At 36.1% G+C, this 19,204-nt stretch overlaps 2 protein-coding genes across 3 annotated transcripts in view; both read right to left on the reverse strand.

Annotated features, from left to right (window-relative positions):
• The window catches only part of LOC137248988 (UDP-glycosyltransferase UGT5-like), a 182,780-nt gene that overhangs the window by 121,063 nt on the left and 42,513 nt on the right, over positions 1-19,204 (reverse strand). The gene's annotated exons all lie outside the window — the stretch shown is intronic.
• LOC137248990 (UDP-glycosyltransferase UGT4-like) overlaps positions 3,888-19,204 on the reverse strand; it is a 39,139-nt gene continuing 23,822 nt past the window's right edge. Inside the window, exon 2 of the mRNA XM_067780034.1 lies at positions 3,888-4,802. Within this exon, the coding sequence (XP_067636135.1) occupies positions 4,661-4,802 (142 nt within the window). The 3' untranslated portion in view covers positions 3,888-4,660. The remainder of the gene's footprint in view (positions 4,803-19,204) is intronic.

Raw genomic sequence — 19,204 nt, forward strand, 5'->3', positions numbered from 1 at the left:
TAAAATCATGCAATTGTAGTTACAGCTGAGAAGTTTGAGAGCTGCTGGACTAGTAGATTGTGGAAGCACCTAGAAGATGCGAACGTTGAAATCCGAGAGTATAAAAGGCGGCAATTGTAGAGGCGCTGGAATTCAGTTTGATTTGAGTTTCGATTAAGACGATATCTAGCGAGCAATAGCAGTATTATTTTGGATAGTAGAGTTTCATTTGAGCTATCAATCAGTTTGGTTATTAGGCAAGCTATTCGTTGCAAAGTTTGAGTGTTATTGTGAAGTACTTTAATAAAGGCCATTTTGCATTATTAAATATTGGAGTTATTTATTCAACAGTTTAGTGATTCGAACTCAGCAGAAGATTGCAAATAAGGGGAATTGCAAGTAAATTCGTTACAATATCATTCATCTGCGCCCATGCGCCGACAGAGGAGAAAGACGATGAGGTGAAAGACACTTTTTATGAACAATTAGAACGCGCATACGAGCGCTGCCCCGTCATGATATAAAAGTCGTGCTTGGCGACTTTAACGCTAGGGTTGGCAAAGAAGATGTTTTTGGCCCTACAGTCGGAAAGTTCAGCCTACACAATGAAACTTCTCCTAACGGACTGAGGCTGATTGACTTTGCCGGTGCTCGAAACATGGTCATATCCAGCACGAGGTTCATGCATAAAAAGATACATCAAGCTACATGGCTGTCTCCTGATCGAAATACTCGCAATCAGATCGATCACGTTGTGATAGACGGGCGGCATGCCTCCAGTGTTTTAGATGTGCGCACGATCCGAGGACCCAACATCGACTCGGACCATTATCTCGTTGCAGCCAAAATACGCACCCGCCTCAACGCGGCTAAAACCAAGGAACAAAAAACACAAGGAAAGCTAGACGTCGAAAAGCTTCAATCACAACAGACTGCCAATGATTTCGCAACTCGACTCTCACACCTGCTCTCTGAGAGCACAACTCATTCTGAAGGAATACAAGAGCAGTGGGAGCATATCCCCAAAGCACTTCGTACTGCCGCCGAGGAAAAAATTGGCTACCGGCGCACAGTGTTTCGTGTAGAACAAGCTAGCTGGACAAAAACAAAGTCCTTATTCCAAGAAAAGTGTAATGAGAAATGAAAGAAAACAAACAAAATAACGGGATTTTTGCTTTTTTTTGATATTTTTGCTCATATATATTGAGTAATTGAAGTAAGAAGGCAGGAGTGGCCGTAAAATGCATTGATTAATTTGCAAAATTCTTGTTGAATATTAAGATCCATATTTCTTTTAAGTGAACACTTTTACATAATTTTTTTTGATGGATTCTAAGCTCGAAAGAAGAAAAGGTATTTTTTCTCTATATTTTTAACTTTAGGGACAAAAAAGTTACATACATCCGCCGACATCCGGGCTAGATTTTACATATGTATGTTATAGTCGCAAGTATTCTCTAATAGTCCAAAGAAAAAACCATTGCGAATTCTTTGCACATCTATTTTTAATTTTTTTTTTTGTAGATTTAGTTATCTCTACATATCAAATAGGATGTATGTACGTACCAGCTCCGACGAGATATTTGAACCTTTAAAGCTGATCCACAAACGGCAAAGCCAATTCCCTGGTACAGGGAACAAACTCGTAGCCATAAAACATACAAAAATAAACGCGCAAGGTCAACAAGATCACACCAAAAGCAACCTGCCACAACCTACCGCACCAGTCACCAAGGCATAAAAACAGGTATATACAATGGATTGATGAAGATAAAGCAAAACCAGGTTTCGGCAATACCAATGACGGCAACACTGCTCGTAGGTTTTACGAAAATTCTGAGGCTAGTGATGAGATTACGGGATTGGATGTAACGCTCATCAAAAGATTCGACACTCTTCTTCGCGCATTAGCATCTGGGTACAATATAAATATCCAAAAATTTTTAAAATTTGCGGTCGAGACTAAAAAACTATACATAGATCTCTATCCATGGTTTAATATGCCTGTTACAGTTCATAAATTCTTAGTGCATAGTACTGATATTATAAAATGAAGCCACGAATAGAGACCTTATGAATATGTTGCTTATAACATCGGATCCTTTAGTTAACAGTTTTAGGGAGATACCTAAGAAAAAATTTAAAAGTCTGACTTCAGAAGTCTTAAATTTACTGTCCCCCGATAATGTTGAGGAGTCAATAAATACCCCAGTTGTTTCAAGCTTTCACAGTAGTATTGCTGATGTTCGTGACTATTCCACAAGTGACTCATCCAATGAAAGTGATGATAGCGAATAATAACATAATTATAAAAGATAACCTACCCTATAACTTTTTGTTGGATCGGGTTTTATTTAATTTAAATCTATTGTCTTTTCTACTTTGTATTATACTTTACTTTTAAGTTTTTGTAATAAGTAATTTTCACATAATTAATTTAATTATTTACATTGTTATTATTATTATTGTAATTCACTTTTACATTCCTGACTGGTACTATAAAATAATTTTGTAAAAATTGTAGTGCCAGGATAAATACTCAAATAAATACAAAATATGTATGTACATATGTACAGTCACTCACATAAATAAGTAGACACCCCTTTTTAGATAATTCTTACAATTTTCGCTTTCGCAAATTTATTTTAACTAATTTCCCATAAGAAAATTTTTCACGATCTATAACAAAAACTAAATTACATATATTTAAAAAATTCGACGAATTTTCATAAAACATTTTAATTTTTTTTCCGAATATTTAGAATTTTTTAGAGTATTGAGATTTGTATTCCATTCAATTTAAGTACAATAAAGTAATATTCTTAAGTCCTTTAAATTTTTTTTTGATCTATGTCACTTATTCACATGAGTTACTGTATATGAAATAAGCAAATGTATGCATATGAAGTAAAATTTAGAAAAAAAAAAAAACATGTGGCTGAAAAAAATGACGTAGTTGTAATAAATGACTGCATATGAAACGGAAAATCTCATAAAATAATTTTGTCCAGCTAGCTTGTTCTACACGAAACACTGTGCGGCGGCCACGAAAAAAACAACTGGTACGGCGAAGAATGCCGCGTTGCAACCGAAAGAAAAGACGCTGCCTACAGGGCTACGTTAAAAGCGAGCGCGACAAGAGGAGTGTGTGAACGCTATCGTGAGTTGAAAAGGGAAGCGAGACGCCTTTTCAGGAAGAAAAAAGCAGGTGCAGAAAGGCGTGAGTGCGAGGAGCTTGAGCTGCTAGCCACCAGGAATAACGCCCGAAAATTCTGCAAAAAAATACGGCGACAGACGGAAGGTTTTAAGACCGGGGCAAACTCCTGTAGGAATGAAAACGGCGACCTTGTAACTGATGTCCAGAGAGTGCCTACATTATGGAGGGAATATTTCTCTGCTCTCCTAAATGGAGGCAGCAATTCACCGCGCAGAGATGAAGAACCCGATCCCGCAATCGATGATGATGGAATATATGTCCTCCCGCCCGATTATGACGAAGTTAGAATAGCAATAACCAGATTGAAAAACAACAAGGCCGTGGGCGCTGATGGATTGCCTGCGGAGCTATTCAAGTTCGGCGGCGAGGAGTTGGTAAGGCGCATGCAGCAGCTTCTTAGCAAAATATGGGCGGACGAAAGCATGTCCAATGGTTGGAATCTAAGTGTTCTTTGCCCAGTCCACAAGAAGGGGGATACTGCAAAATGCACTAACTATCGTGGAATCAGCCTTCTTAATATCGCATATAAGGTCCTTTCAGGTGTATTGTGCGAAAGATTGAAGCCCACCGTGAACCGGCTGATTGGACCTTATCAGTGCGGCATCAGACCTGGTAAATCTACCATAGACCAGATTTTCACAATGCGTAAGTAAGTAAGATAAAACAAATTATGGTATCTTTTGTACTTTTCTGTGTTTATTCATAAAAAATACAAATATTATATCACGTGGCCTTTCTCAATTCAATAGCACAATAAAACAGCCAAATATTTGATTTGTGCCCATTTCCTGAATGTAGAAGTTTCTACTTATTTGTTATTCACACAAGCCACTAATGCATATATAGCGCCCACAAAACTTATGTTGATTTACTTAATATTTAACAAGCGTCTCCAAAAGTTATAATTTAAAATGAGTTTAAGAAATTATTTCGGGGTCCTGTTGGTCGCGCTTAGCTTTCCTTTCACCTACACGAATGCGCAATTTCGCGTTGGAGGTGGCAGTTCTAGCAGTTCTAGCAGTCCTTTGGTTCCAGAGCATAAACCATATGTGGTGGCAATATATGATGCCAAACAATACATTTGCACTGGATCATTGATCACTTTGGAATACGTGGTTACAGCTGCAAAATGCGTGAGAAAAAATCTACAGGAAAGGATCACAGTTAAAGCTGGTGTAGACAGTGTATATGATGATGGGCATGTTCGCAGTGCGAGTGGTCTAATTGGTATTTGGAAGGATATAGGAATAATTGAGGTGCACCCCGCCTTTAACAGCTTAGATTCTACAGTAGGAAAAATAGAACTTTGCAAAACTACACTAGAACTGGGTATGGAAATGCATGTTAATGGATGGTATTCATTTAGTGATAAAATCTGTTCTACTGTCGAAACTATAGTAAAAAAGGAATGTTGTACTCCTTATATCCATGTGGTAAGGAACAGTTTTACAGGAACGACTTGTGCTATATTTGGTTTACAAGGTTCAGTAGATTCTGGAGCACCGGGCGTTGTGAGAGGAGCTCTTTGTGCTGTGGCAAGATCTTTTTTGAGTAAATCGCAGTCAATGTTATATACAGATTTATCTGTTGAAAGTCCTGCTCGACGCTATATAGAAGAAAAAACGGGATGTTCATAAGTGTTATTATAAATTAAATGCTGTCATAAAATTATGCAGTACTTCTAAATAAATAGTACGGAGAAAAAAAATGTTTTCGTTTTTCTTTTCCATGAGGAAATTTACCTAAATTATAATTTTTTGTGCCTTTATACCTATAGCTTTATATTAAGTCGCTTTCATGTTTGTCCCCTCATTTTCATATGAATTTTTGACCCACGGAAGTCTTTTTCGGTAACTTCCGGGTGAGATAGAAACTTGATACTTAGAACATAGTTCAGATCTGAAAGACATTACAATGCATGTGAAAAAAATCTGCTAGGTGGCGCACGGATCGAGATATTTTGGATTTACAAACAAGAATGGACAATTCTTTTATTATTCCATGAAGATTCTAGGAATTCATACACATACAAATACAATGCAATAAAACCCACAAATTGCATCAGTTGTTTACATAAACATTTCATGTCAGTTTCGTGACTTCACGGATAGATGGCGGTGTGAGCCGCCACATCTACCACCTTGCAGTGACCAGGCCGGGAGCGAACTTTACTGTTTTTGAGCGCTCATACATATGTCCTAATCGGCTTCACAACTCCTGTGGCATACGAAGCATCGATAAAAATTGCAGGCTTAAGGCGCTCCGTTGAGACTGCAACCTCTTTTTCATCGATTCCTCAACCCCAACAAAACGGTTGGCAATAGCTCTGTCCAATTCGCTCCGGAATTACACATCAAGGCCGCTTTAAATGATCGGTGCCAGCGTTCAATTAAACCATTCGACTGCGGATGGTATGCAGTTGTGTGGATGTGCTTACTACCGAACATTTTGGCTAACGATTTGAATAAATCGGACTCGAATTGTGCTCCTTGGTCAGTAGTTATCGTTTTAGGGCAACCAAAACATGCCACACAATATGGCCAAAATGCATTTGCCACTGTTTCGGCGGACATGTCCTTCAGTGGTACTGCTTCTGCCCATCGTGAAACACGGTCGATCATCGTCAAGCAGTACCGATAGCCATTAACCAATGGCATGACTACAAGGTCCAAGTGCACGTGATCAAAACGGTTCTCTGGCATATCTATTTTGTTGGGTAGTTGTGAATTATGTCGATGAATTTTGGCCCGCTGACATGGGAGGCAATTACGAGCCCAAAGGTTACATCTTTCCTCATCGATGGCCACACGTATTTTCGTCGCACTTGCTGTAGCGTCGCTCTTCCACTGGAATGAGATAAACCGTGCACTGAAATGAAAACAGAATATCGCAAAGTTTGAGGAATAAAGGCCCTTACGGAACCTGTAGATAGGTCACAACACACGTCAACATTATTGCCAAGCTCAACCTGTTGCAATTTGAGCGAACTCCGAATCTTCATCTTGTGCCTCCTTAATTTTCCCCAAGTTAATCTCCGTCGGCATAGAAATGGCATTAAGACATTGAAACGCGTCGGCAACAATGTTTTCTGAACCAGCGAAGTGTACAATATTGGTCGTGAACTGCGAAATAAAATCTAAATGTCGAAGTTGGCGCGGAGAGGCTTTTTCCGGCTTCTGAGAAAATGCGTACGTCAACGGTTTGTGATCTGTTTTATATTTATATTTATTTATTTAATCAACAAACAAGGTGTTTATAGACTGTTAATATACAAAACTTCAAGTTTACATAACTTACATAAAAAGTATAGCTAACTTTATGACAAGTATCTGATTATCAGGTTTTTAAATGTAAATTTAAAAATAAATAAATGTAAGGCGCGATAACCTCCGAAGAGATCTAAGGCCGTGCTTCTCTTCCAATTTGCGACGTGCTCCTCTTGATTTTTCCCTACAAATTGGCCGGACGGGACCTACATGTTTTATGCCGACTCCGAACGGCATCTGCAAGGCAGATGAGTTTTCACTGAGAGCTTTTCATGGCAGAAATATAATCGGAGCGCTTGCCAGACACTGCCGAGGGGCGACCCCGCTTAGAAAAATTGTCTTCTAATTGAAAAATCTTATTTCTAAAATTTTGATGTTGCTTTGCCCGGGAGTTGAACCCAGGGCATATGGTGTGATAGGCGGAGCACGCTACCATCACACCACGGTGACCGCCAATGTAAATTTACTACAACTAAAATCAAACGCCAAGGAATAGGAATAAGCATTAAATTGAGAAAGTGTCCTCCTAAGGGGACCATTCATTGCATAAACCGTTCTAGCAACATCCATATAAAACAAATCGTTACAACGAAGGATACGACAGGGTACATTAAAACGAATTTTCATGAGGAGGTAAGAACAGTCAATTGAGTCCGAAACGATATCAAAGACAACACACATTGACAACAGAGTTCGCCTGGAGTCTAGTGACATAAGATTTATCAATAAACATCGAGAATGATATGATGGTACAGGGTCTACAAAGTTCATCGACCGCAATGCAAAGCGCATAAAAGCTCTCTGAACAGACTCCAACCTCTTGATATAAACTGCATGAAAAGGTCTCCAAACAAATACCGCATACTCCAACCTCGATCTAACTAAAGATGTTTACAATAGTTTCAGAATATAAGGATCTGAAAATGTTAGACAGTTACGGCGGATAAAAGCCAACATCGCGTACGCTTTAGAAACTATATAGCTTATGTGAGTGGTAAAAGTTAGCTTGGTATCAAAATACACACCCAAATCTTTAACTTCAGTTTACTTTTTTAATTGAACGTCTGAGATACTATACGATGTAGGAACTGAACCAGAACCTTTAGCATAAGTGATAAAATGACACTTACCAATATTTAGGAATAGAAGATTACGGACACACCAATGGTATAAGTTTCTATAATAGCGGACCCAAAACGCTGTCCTGAGGGACACCGGAAGTTGGGGCGAATGGGAAAGATGACACATTATCTAGACGAACGACACAACTTCTGTTCTCTAAGTAAGAAAAGAGCCACCTCAGAAACTCAGAGTGAAAGCCCAAGCATTCAAGTTTTACCTGTAGTATTCGATGCGATACCCTATCGAATGCCTTAGAGTAATCAGTATAGACCGCGTCGATTTGGTAGCCCTTTTGAAAGGAATCCAAACAGTCTTCTGTAAAAACAGCCAGATTAGTTATGGTAGACCTACCCTCAACGAAACCGTGCTGCTGAGGACATAGTAGATGTTTCACGGAGAAGTAAATTTTATTCTTAACTATGCACTCAAATAGCTTTGAAACAGTGGTAAGTTTGGATATCGTCCTATAATTTTCAATATCATTTTTGTTACCACCTTTAAGGATAGGCGTAATAAAAGTCAATTTCCATGCATCAATAAAAACTCCGGCATATAGTGACATATTAAATATGTGCCTTAAAGGAACAATCAAAGATGAACAACTTTTCAACAGGACAGCCGAGAGGCCATCTGCGTCAGTTGTGGTTGACATCTTTAGCTGTTCAATACCATTAGCTATGTCCAAGTCACTCAAGCATAGCTTCCCGAATTTGATGGAAGTATCTACAATTTAATAACAAATAATCGTGCCTCCAATATATGCCTGAAATAGCGTATGGCGTCATATATCGCTAGCAGTTCACGATCGTAAGTACTGTAGTTTTTTTCAGTATCGGTGAGTTTACGCGAATAAAATCCAAGAGGACACCATACATTACGAATTCGCTGCTCCAGGGCAGCACCTATAGCGCCGGATGTGATAAAATTACTGCGTTTGCTATACTTCGCTTACAGTTTTCGAAAGCCTCAATTGGCTCTGGGGTCCAATTTACTACCCGCTTGTCATTCTTTTTCAATCCCCGTCTAACTTGGCTAAGAGGGGCTTGAATTTTAGATGCATTTGGAATGCAGCGCCGATAATAATTATTTATACAAAGAAATCTCCCGAGCTCGCTTTTTGTTTGAGGGCGCTTAAAATTAATGATGGAATGAACACGATCCGGCGGAGGACGTATCCCCTCATTGTCGATGGTGTACATACAGCAGTCTTTTGTACATCCTGTTCTGCCATCGGTATCTGGTAATATGCCCGCACCAAATCAATGGTGGAAAACACCGTTTTTCCATACAATCTCTCGGAAAATCGTGAATGTGTGCGACTGAATATCTGTCGGGTACTGTAACAGCATTAAGCTTGCGGTAATCGCCACAAGCTGGCCATCCACCATTTTTCTTAGCCACCATATGCAAGGGACTAGCCCAAGGACTTTTTGATGGTCGGAAAATTCCATGCTCCAACAAAAAAATTACTTCTTCTATTGACACCGCCAGTTTTTTCCCTGCAAATCTACGTGGTCGATCAGCTATGGGACTTCTTGTGGTACCGATGAACAACGTTGTGTTGTTTATTGTTGGCACGGTATGTTGTTGGCTATCTCGTTGCGTCAACGAACCTTGCTAACACTCCCCTGAAATCATTACATTCGCTAATGGTAGAAACTGAAAAATCTGTGGCGTTTAGAACAATGCCATCAACTGATAATTTTGTGGTGCCGTCGATTAACCTATTTGGTTGCAAATCAATAAGCAAATTGAATTTAGTTAAAAAGTCTGGTCCAATTATAGCAGTATGGACATCTGCAACAATGAAGGGCCAGTTGAACGGTCGGCGAAGACCTAAATCTACTCTAAGGATATGAGTCCCATAGTCGTCGTCTTATTTGCAGCGTATAATTGCAAAGCATTTATTTTTATACTCAGTTGAGCAGAGCTCGCAGAGTATATTAACTTTGATTGGATAACGGTTGGTTGTACAGGTATAAAGGAATCGAAATAGATATAGACTTCCATATATAAGAATCATCAGGATCGAAAAAAAATTTGATTGAGCCATGTCCGTCCGTCCGTCCGTCCGTTAACACGATAAATTGAGTAAATTTTGAGGTATCTTGATGAAATTTGGTATGTAGGTTCCTGAGCACTCATCTCAGATCGCTATTTAAAATAAAAGATATCGGACTATAACCACGCCCACTTTTTCGATATCGAAAATTTCGAAAAACCGACAAAGTGCGATAATTCATTACCAAAGATGGATAAAGCGATGAAACTTGGTAGGTGAGTTGAACTTATGACACATAATAGAAAATTTGTAAAATTTTGGACAATGGGCGTTGCACCTCCCACTTTTAAAAGAAGGTACCTAATTTAAGTGTTTTGCAAGCTGTCATTTGGCAGTTGTTCAAGATATCATGATGAAACTTGGCAGGAACATTACTCCTATTACTATATGTATGCTTAATAAAAATTAGCAAAATCGGAGAATGACCACGCCTTTTTATTTTTTTATTTTTTTAAAGTCAAATTTTAACAAAAAATTTAATATCTTTACAGTATATAACTAAATTATGTCAACATTCAACTCCAGTAATGATATGGTGCAGCAAAATACAAAAATAAAAGAAAATTTCAAAATGGGCGTGGCTGCGCCCTTTTTCATTTCATTTTTCTAGGATACTTTTAATGCCATAAGTCGAACAAAAATTTACCAATCCTTGTGAAATTTGGTAGGGGCTTAGATTCTAGGGCGATAAATTATTTCTGTGAAAAAGGGCGTAATCGGTTGAAGCCACGCCCTGTTTTTATACACAGTCGACCGTCTGTCCTTCCGCTCGGCCGTTAACACGATAACTTGAGCAAAAATCGATATATCTTTAATAAACTCAGTTCACGTATTTATCTGAACTCACTTTGTATTGGTATAAAAAATGGCCGAAATCCGACTATGACCACGCCCACTTTTTCGATATCGAAAAATGAAAAAAATGCCATAATTCTATACCATATACGAAAAAATGGATGAAACATGGTAATTGGATTGGTTTGTTGACGCAAAATATAACTTTAGAAAAAAACTTTGTAAAATGGGTGTGACACCTACCATATTAAGTAGAAGAAAATGAAAAAGTTCTGCAGGGCGAAATAAAAAACCCTTGAAATCTTGACAGGAATACTGTTTGTGGTGTTACATATATAAATAAATTAGCGGTATCCAACAGATGGCGTTCTGGGTCATCCTGGTCCACATTTTGGTCGATATCTGGAAAACGCCTTCACATATACAACTACCACTCCCTTTTAAAATACCTTTAATTTGATACCCATATCGTACAACAAATTCTAGAGTCAGCCCTGGTCCACCTTTATGGCGATATCCCTAAATGGTGTCCACCTATAGAACTATGACCCACTCCCTCATAAAATACTCTTTAATACCTTTCATTTGATACATATGTCATACAAAAACGTTCCAGGGTTACCCTCGGTTCATTTTCCTACACCGTTATTTTCCCTTTTATTGTCACCATAGCTCTCAATTGAGTATGTAATGTTCGGTTACACCCGAACTTAACCTTCCTTACTTGTTGTTTTTATACTCAGTTGAGCAGAGCTCACAGAGTATATTAAGTTTGATTGGATAACGGTTGGTTGTACATATATAAAGGAATCGAGATAGATATAGACTTCCATATATCAAAATAATCAGGATCGAAAAAAAATTTGATTGAGCCATGTCCGTCCGTCCGTCCGTCCGTTAACACGATAACTTGAGTAAATTTTGAGGTATCTTGATGAAATTTGGTATGTAGGTTCCTGAGCACTCATCTCAGATCGCTATTTAAAATGAACGATATCGGACTATAACCACGCCCACTTTTTCGATATCGAAAATTTCGAAAAACCGAAAAAATGCGATAATTCATTGCCAAAGGCGGTTAAAGCGATGAAACTTGGTAGATGGGTTGACGTTATGACGCAGAATAGAAAACTAGTAAGATTTTGGACAATGGGCGTGGCACCGCCCACTTTTACAAGAAGGTAATTTAAAAGTTTTGCAAGCTGTAATTTGGCAGTCGTTGAAGATATCATGATGAAATTTGGCAGCAACGTTACTACTATTACTATATATGTGCTAAATAAAAATTAGCAAAATTGGATGAAGAACACGCCCACTTTTTAAAAAAAAATTTTTTTAAATTCAAATTTTAACAAAAAAGTTAATATCTTTACTGTATATAAGTAAATTAAGTCAAAATTCAACTCCAGTAATGATATGATGCAACAAAATCCAACAATAAAAGAAAATTTCAAAATGGGCGTGGCTCCGCCCATTTTCATTTAGTTTGTCTAGAATACTTTTAATGCCATAAGTCGAACAAAAATTTACCAATCCTTCTCAAATTTGGTAGGAGCATAGATTCTGTGACGGTAACTGTTCTCTGTGAAAATGGGCGAAATCGGTGGAAGCCACGCCCAGTTTTTATACACAGTCCACCGTCTGTCCTTCCGCTCGGCCGTTAACACAATAACTTGAGCAAAAACCGATATATCTTTACTAAACTTAGCCCACGTACTTATCTGAACTCACTTTATCTTGGTATAAAAAAGGCCGAAATCCGACCATAACCACGCCCACTTTATCGATATCGAAAATTACGAAAAATGAAAAAAATGCCATAATTCTATACCAACTACGAAAAAAGGGATGAAACATGGTAACTGGATTGGTTTATTGACGCAAAATATAACTTTGGAAAAAACTTTGTAAAATGGGTGTGACACCTACCATATTAAGTAGAAGAAAATGAAAAAGTTCTACAAGGCGAAATCAACAGCCCTTGGAATCTTGGCAGGAATACTGTTAGTAGTATTGCATATATAAATAAATTAGCAGTACCCGACAGATGATTTTCTGGATCACCTGGTCCACATTTTGGTCGATATCGCGAGAACGCCTTCACATATACATCTAAGGGCCACTCGCTTTTAAAACCCTCATTAATACTTTTAATTTGATATCCATATCGTACAAACACATTCTAGAATCACCCTGGCCCACCCTAATGGCGATATCTCGAAAAGGCGTCCACCTATAGACCTAATGCCCACTCCCTCTTAAAATGCTCAGTAACACCTTTCGTTTGATACCCATATTGTACAAACATTCTAGAGTCACCCCTGGCCCACCCTAATGGCGATATCTCGAAAAGGCGACCACCTATATACCTAATGTCCACTCCCTCTTAAAATGCTCAGTAACACCTTTCGTTTGATACCCATATCGTACAAACATTCTAGAGTCACCCCTGGCCCGCCCTAATGGCGATATCTCGAAAAGGCGTCCACCTATAGACCTAATGCCCACTCCCTCTTAAAATGCTCAGTAACACCTTTCGTTTGATACCCATATCGTACAAACATTCTAGAGTCACCCCTGGCCCACCCTAATGGCGATATCTCGAAAAGGCGTCCACATATAGACCTAATGCCCACTCCCTCTTAAAATGCTCAGTAACACCTTTCGTTTGATACCCATATCGTACAAACATTGTATAGTCACCCTTGGTCCACCTTTATGGCGATATCTCGAAAAGGCGTCCACCTATAGAACTAAAGATTACTCCCTTTTAAAATACTCATTACCACCTTTCATTTGATACCCATATCGTACAAACACATTCTAGAGTCACCCTGGCCCACCCTAATGGCGATATCTCGAAAAGGCGTCCACCTATAGACCTAATGCTCACTCCCTCTTAAAATGCTCAGTAACACCTTTCGTTTGATACCCATATCGTACAAACATTCTAGAGTCACCCCTGGCCCACCCTAATGGCGATATCTCGAAAAGGCGTCCACCTATAGACCTAATGCCCACTCCCTCTTAAAATGCTCAGTAACACCTTTCGTTTGATATCCATATCGTACAAACATTCTAGTCACCCTTGGTCCACGTTTATGGCGATATCTCGAAAAGGCGTCCACCTACAAAACTAAGGATTACTCCCTTTTAAAATACTCATTACGACCTTTCATTTGATACCCATATCGTACAAAAACATTCTAGAGTCAACCCTTTCCCACCCTAATGGCGATATCTCGAAAAGGCGTCCACCTATAGACCTAATGCCCACTCCCTCTTAAAATGCTCAGTAGCACCTTTCGTTTGATACCCATATCGTACAAACATTCTAGAGTCACCATTGGTCCACCTTTATGGCGATATCTCGAAAAGGGGTCCACCTATAGAACTAAGGATTACTCCCTTTTAAAATACTCATTACCATCTTTCATTTGATACCCATATCATACAAACACATTCTAGAGTCACCCCTGGCCCACCCTAATGGCGACATTTCGAAAAGGCGTGCACCTATAGACCTAATGCCCACTCCCTCTTAAAATGCTCAGTAACACCTTTCATTTGATTCCCATATCGTACAACTAGAGACACCCCTGGTCCACCTTTATGGCGATATCTCGAAACGGCGGCCACCTATGGAACTAAGGATCACTGCTTTTCAAAATATTCATTAACAGCTTTCATTTGATACCCATATCGTACAAACATATTCTAGAGTCACCCTTGGTCCACGTTTATGGCGATATCTCGAAAAGGCGTCCACCTACAAAACTAAGGATTACTCCCTTTTAAAATACTCATTACGACCTTTCATTTGATACCCATATCGTACAAAAACATTCTAGAGTCACCCCTTTCCCACCCTAATGGCGATATCTCGAAAAGGCGTCCACCTATAGACCTAATGCCCACTCCCTCTTAAAATGCTCAGTAACACCTTTCGTTTGATACCCATATCGTACAAACATTCTAGAGTCACCCCTGGCTCACCCTAATGGCGATATCTCGAAAAGGCGTCCACCTATAGACCTAATGCCCACTCCATCTTAAAATGATCAGTAACACCTTTCGTTTGATACCCATATCGTACAAACACATTCTAGAGTCACCCCTGGCCACATTTGTGGCCCACCTTTATGGCGATTTCTCGAAAAGGCGTTCACCTATAGAACTAAAGCCCATTCCCTTTTAAAATACTCATTATCACCTTTCATTTGATACCCATATCGTACAAACACATTCTAGAGTCAGCCCTGGTCCACCTTTATGGCGATATCCCTAAATGGCGTCCATCCATAGAACTATGGCCTAGTCTCTCTTAAAATTCTCTTTAATACCTTCCCTTTGATACACATGTCATACAACCACATTTCAGGGTTACCCTAGGTTCATTTTCCTACATGGTGATTTTCCTTATTTTGTCTCCATAGCTCTCAACTGAGTATGTAATGTTCGGTTACACCCGAACTTAGCCTTCCTTACTTGTTATCTTTACCATTGTACGAAGAACTATGGAAACAACTGATCCGGAATCAATAAAAAATCGGATTTTACTATGTTTATCGAAAATATGCAGATGAGGCTCATTGACTTCGTTAGTGCCCAGTTTGGAGTAATTATACGTGCTGCTGATTCCAATTGCTACAACCTAGACGACATTTACGCGCATTTGCACCGAACTTTTTGTGAAAATAGCATATTCCACCTTGTACACGCTCAGTACTACCACTGCGTCTAGGAGATCGCACTGTTTCCATTTATTTTTATATCATTCCGTTTCATTTCATATAGTTTCATATTTTTTTGTTTCTTTTCTTTCATTTCTTTCCATTCATTTCTTTCCATTTCAGCTCGCCTTATTTTATTATATTTCATTAAGTTTAAATTCGTTTCAATATATTTCGTTTTATTTCATATCTTTTAACTCAATTTCATTTCTTTTCGTTCCATTTTATTTAATTATGTTTAGTTTAAATTTCGTTTTATTTTATTTTACCTTTTTTAATTTTATTTCATTTGGTTTTATTATGTTTTATTCCACTTTATTTTATTTTATTTCATTTTGTTTCATATTACTTCATTTCCATTTCATTTAATTTCATTCCACTTGATTTCCTTTTGTTTCATATTATTTAATTTCATTCCATTTTATTTCACTTCATTTAATTTTTTTCATTTCATTGTATTTCATATTTCATTCCATTCCATTTTGTCTAATTTCGTTTTTTCACTTTTTTCGTTTCATTCTAATTTCATGCCACTCCATTTCATTTTATTTTATTTTTTTGTTTTATTTTGTTAAATCTTATTTTACTTTACTCTATTTTAATTTTAACAATTTTTGTTGTTATATCGGCCTACTGATTTGTAAGATCGCGGGTTCGAATCGAGCTCAAGGCCTAACAATATTTTTTATCATTTCAGTTAAGAAAAAATTTATCATAACAATAATAATGATAAAAAATTATTGTTAGGCCTTGAGCTCGATTCGAACCCGCGATCTTATTTTAATTTTATTTTATTTGAATTCATTTTTCCTTTATTTTATTTTATTTTATATTATTTTATTTCATTCTATTTCGTCTCATTTTATTCCATTTCATTTCATTTGATTTCTATACTTTTAATTTCATTGAATCTGGTCTCGTTTTCTTCCATTACCACTTATATTACTTCATTTGATTTAATTTTATTGCATTTCATTTCGTTATATTTTTTGTTCATTTATTTTTATTTCATTTCATTCCATTTCATTTCGTTTCATTTCATTTAATTCCATGTCATTTCATTTTATCTTATTTAATTTCAATTAATTTCTTTCATTCCATTTCCTTTCACTTCATAATATTCTATTTTATTTAGTTCCATTTCATATAGTTTCATATCATTTCATTTTATTTCTTTTCATTTCTATATGATTTATATGTTTTTAATTTCATTTTACCCGTAATCATTCCGTTTCATTTCATATAGTTTCATTTTTGTTTCTTTTCCATATCATTTCATTTTTCATTTCATTCCGTTTAATTTCATATGGTTTCATGTTTTTTCGTTTCAGTTAATTTTTTTCTGTTTCATTTCACTTCTTTCCGTTTTATTTTATTTTTTTTTTTCATCTCACTTCATTCCATTTCATTACATTGAATTTATTTTTCTTTTAATTCTTTTAATTCGTCCCATTCGTCCATTTTTTATGTCATTTCACTTTATTTAAATTTATTCGATTTCATTTTATTTAGTTTCATTCCAACATATTTTTTTACTTTATTCATTTTATTAAATTTTATTTTATTTTTATTTATTTACTTGAATTAAATTTTATTTTATTTTGTTTTGTTTCATTTTACTTTATTTAATTCAATTTATTTTATGTTATTTTTTGTATCGTTTCAAATTTTATTTGATTTTCTTCTGTTGTTATTTTATTTAAATTTTTTTTTATTAAAAATTTAAATTATAAAAATTTTATATGAAATTTGTAAATTAAAAAGAATTAATAAAAAGTATAGAACATTTTGACATAAAAAAAGTTAATAAAAAAATTTGGAGCATTTTTCATTCCGCATTTGGAATTTTTGGGAATTAGGAAAACGGGTTTTGGATATTTTAAAGGACGGTCTGTCAACACTACACATTGACGTTCAAAGATGTCATTGGCACCGAAAAGAATGCAATCGTTGCCGACTAACAGCTCACACGTACACGAAATATCCCATTTCACCATGGATAAAATCCGCACACTGCCTATACAAATTTATCCACTTTTTTAGCCTCTTTTTTACTCGTGCATTATCCAGTTTTTTACGCTAACCGCTTTTTGCCATTTTCTCCTCGAATTCCAACACAATCTCATATTTTTTTAAAAAAATACTAACACCACCGCAATTTTATGGGGTATTTTCCAATATCCGTATGCGCCTAAAAGTATGTGGACGACAATTTTAAAAAAACGCCCAAAATAAATAGACAGCTGTCAATAAAAATTATTTTACGCAGATTTGAAAATATTTCTGAATTTTCTTAAGAAAAGCGCCTTTTCACCGGAAATAGAGGTAAATAATTTTGTAACATTTATTTGTTGGTTTTTAGATTAGTAACAACAATTTGTTTTCTATTTTAGCAGGTTTTCAGATGGAGATTCTTGCAAGTCTACTTGCGAATGCTGAAGCTATTGGAGACGCATGGTGACATTGGCCTGCAACCAACAGCTGCATGAACATTGTAAGTATATAGTTAAATGAAAGTAAGGTACAATTACAATTACATTGTACCTTACGCAGAGGAGCTGCAATTTTTGATGCCTCCAAATTATTTGGGATTGGAGGTGTACTAAATTGCACCCCTAAATCATGAGATGTACATATGTACTTATGTATGTATGTATGTACATGCTTAAGTGCAGCCATTATTTTGGATTGATTGTTTCTTTGTTACACGATATCGTACGACCTGAAATATTCCGGGAACGAAAATGTGGACCCGGGGATTATCGAATACAGGCCCAACTTAGATTAGCATCATTAATTTATGTAGTTTTGCTTCATATCCATTTAGTTTAATTGATTTCTATTTCTTATCATTTTATTCCGTTTCTTTTTATTTATTTCATGACAGTTCCTTTCATTTTATTTTATTTCGTTTCAAAGAAATTTCTTTAATTTAATTTAGTTTCCTAAAGGGTTTTCATTACATTCCATTTTTTTAGTTTAATTTTATCCCGTTTGATGAAATTTAATTAATTTTCCAAATTCAATTTCATTTCCTTCCATTTCATTTCACTTAAATTCATTTCATTTCTTAGATTCGTTGCATTTCACTTCGTCCCATTTATTTTTAGTTTGTTTCACTTCATTTCATTTTACTTGATTTTATTTCATTCCAGATAGTTTCATATCATTTATTTTTATTTTTTTTTATTTCCACATTATTTATATGGTTTTCATTTCATTTTATATCATTCCGTTTCATTTCATATTTTTTGGTTTCTATTTCAATTCATTCAATTTCGCTTCGTTCCGCACTATTTCGTTTCAACATTCCGTTTCAGTTCATATAGTTTCATATTTTTTTGTTTCTATTTCATTTCACTCAATTTCGTTTCGTTCCGTGCTCCTTATATTACTACATTTAATTTAATTTTGTTGCATCTCATTTCGTAACATTTTTGTGTGAATTTAGTTCATTTCACTCCGTTTCCTTTTGTTCCATTCCTTTCATTTTTCTCATTTAATTTTCTTTCGTTTCATTTAATTGAACTTTATTTCATTCTATTTCGTTTCATTCCATTTCATTTCGTTTAATTCCATGTCATTTCATTTTATCTTATTTAATTTCAAACAATTTTCTTCATTTCCTTTCGTTTCACTTCATAATATTCTTTCTTATTTAGTTTCATATCATTTCGTTTTCTTTGTTTTCATTTCGACGTGATTTATTTTGTTTTTCATTTTATTTTATATCAATCCGTTTCATTTCCTATAGTTCCATTTTTTTTGTTTCTTTTCCATATCATTTCATATTATTCTATTTCATTTCACTCAATTTCATTTCGTTCCGTTCAATTCAGTTGAATATTTCATTACGTTTAAATTCGTACAAATACATTTCGTTTGTTTTCAATTCATTTCACTCAATTTCATTCCTTTTCAGCTCATATTATTTTATTATGTTTCACTAAGTTTATTTGCGTTTCAATATATTTCCTTTTAATTTCTTTTCACTCAATTTCATTACGTTTCACTCAGTTCCATTTCGTTT

The sequence above is a fragment of the Eurosta solidaginis genome, chromosome 4 (genome assembly GCF_040869045.1).
Source record: "Eurosta solidaginis isolate ZX-2024a chromosome 4, ASM4086904v1, whole genome shotgun sequence".
In the NCBI taxonomy this organism is placed as follows: Eukaryota; Metazoa; Arthropoda; class Insecta; order Diptera; family Tephritidae; genus Eurosta; species Eurosta solidaginis.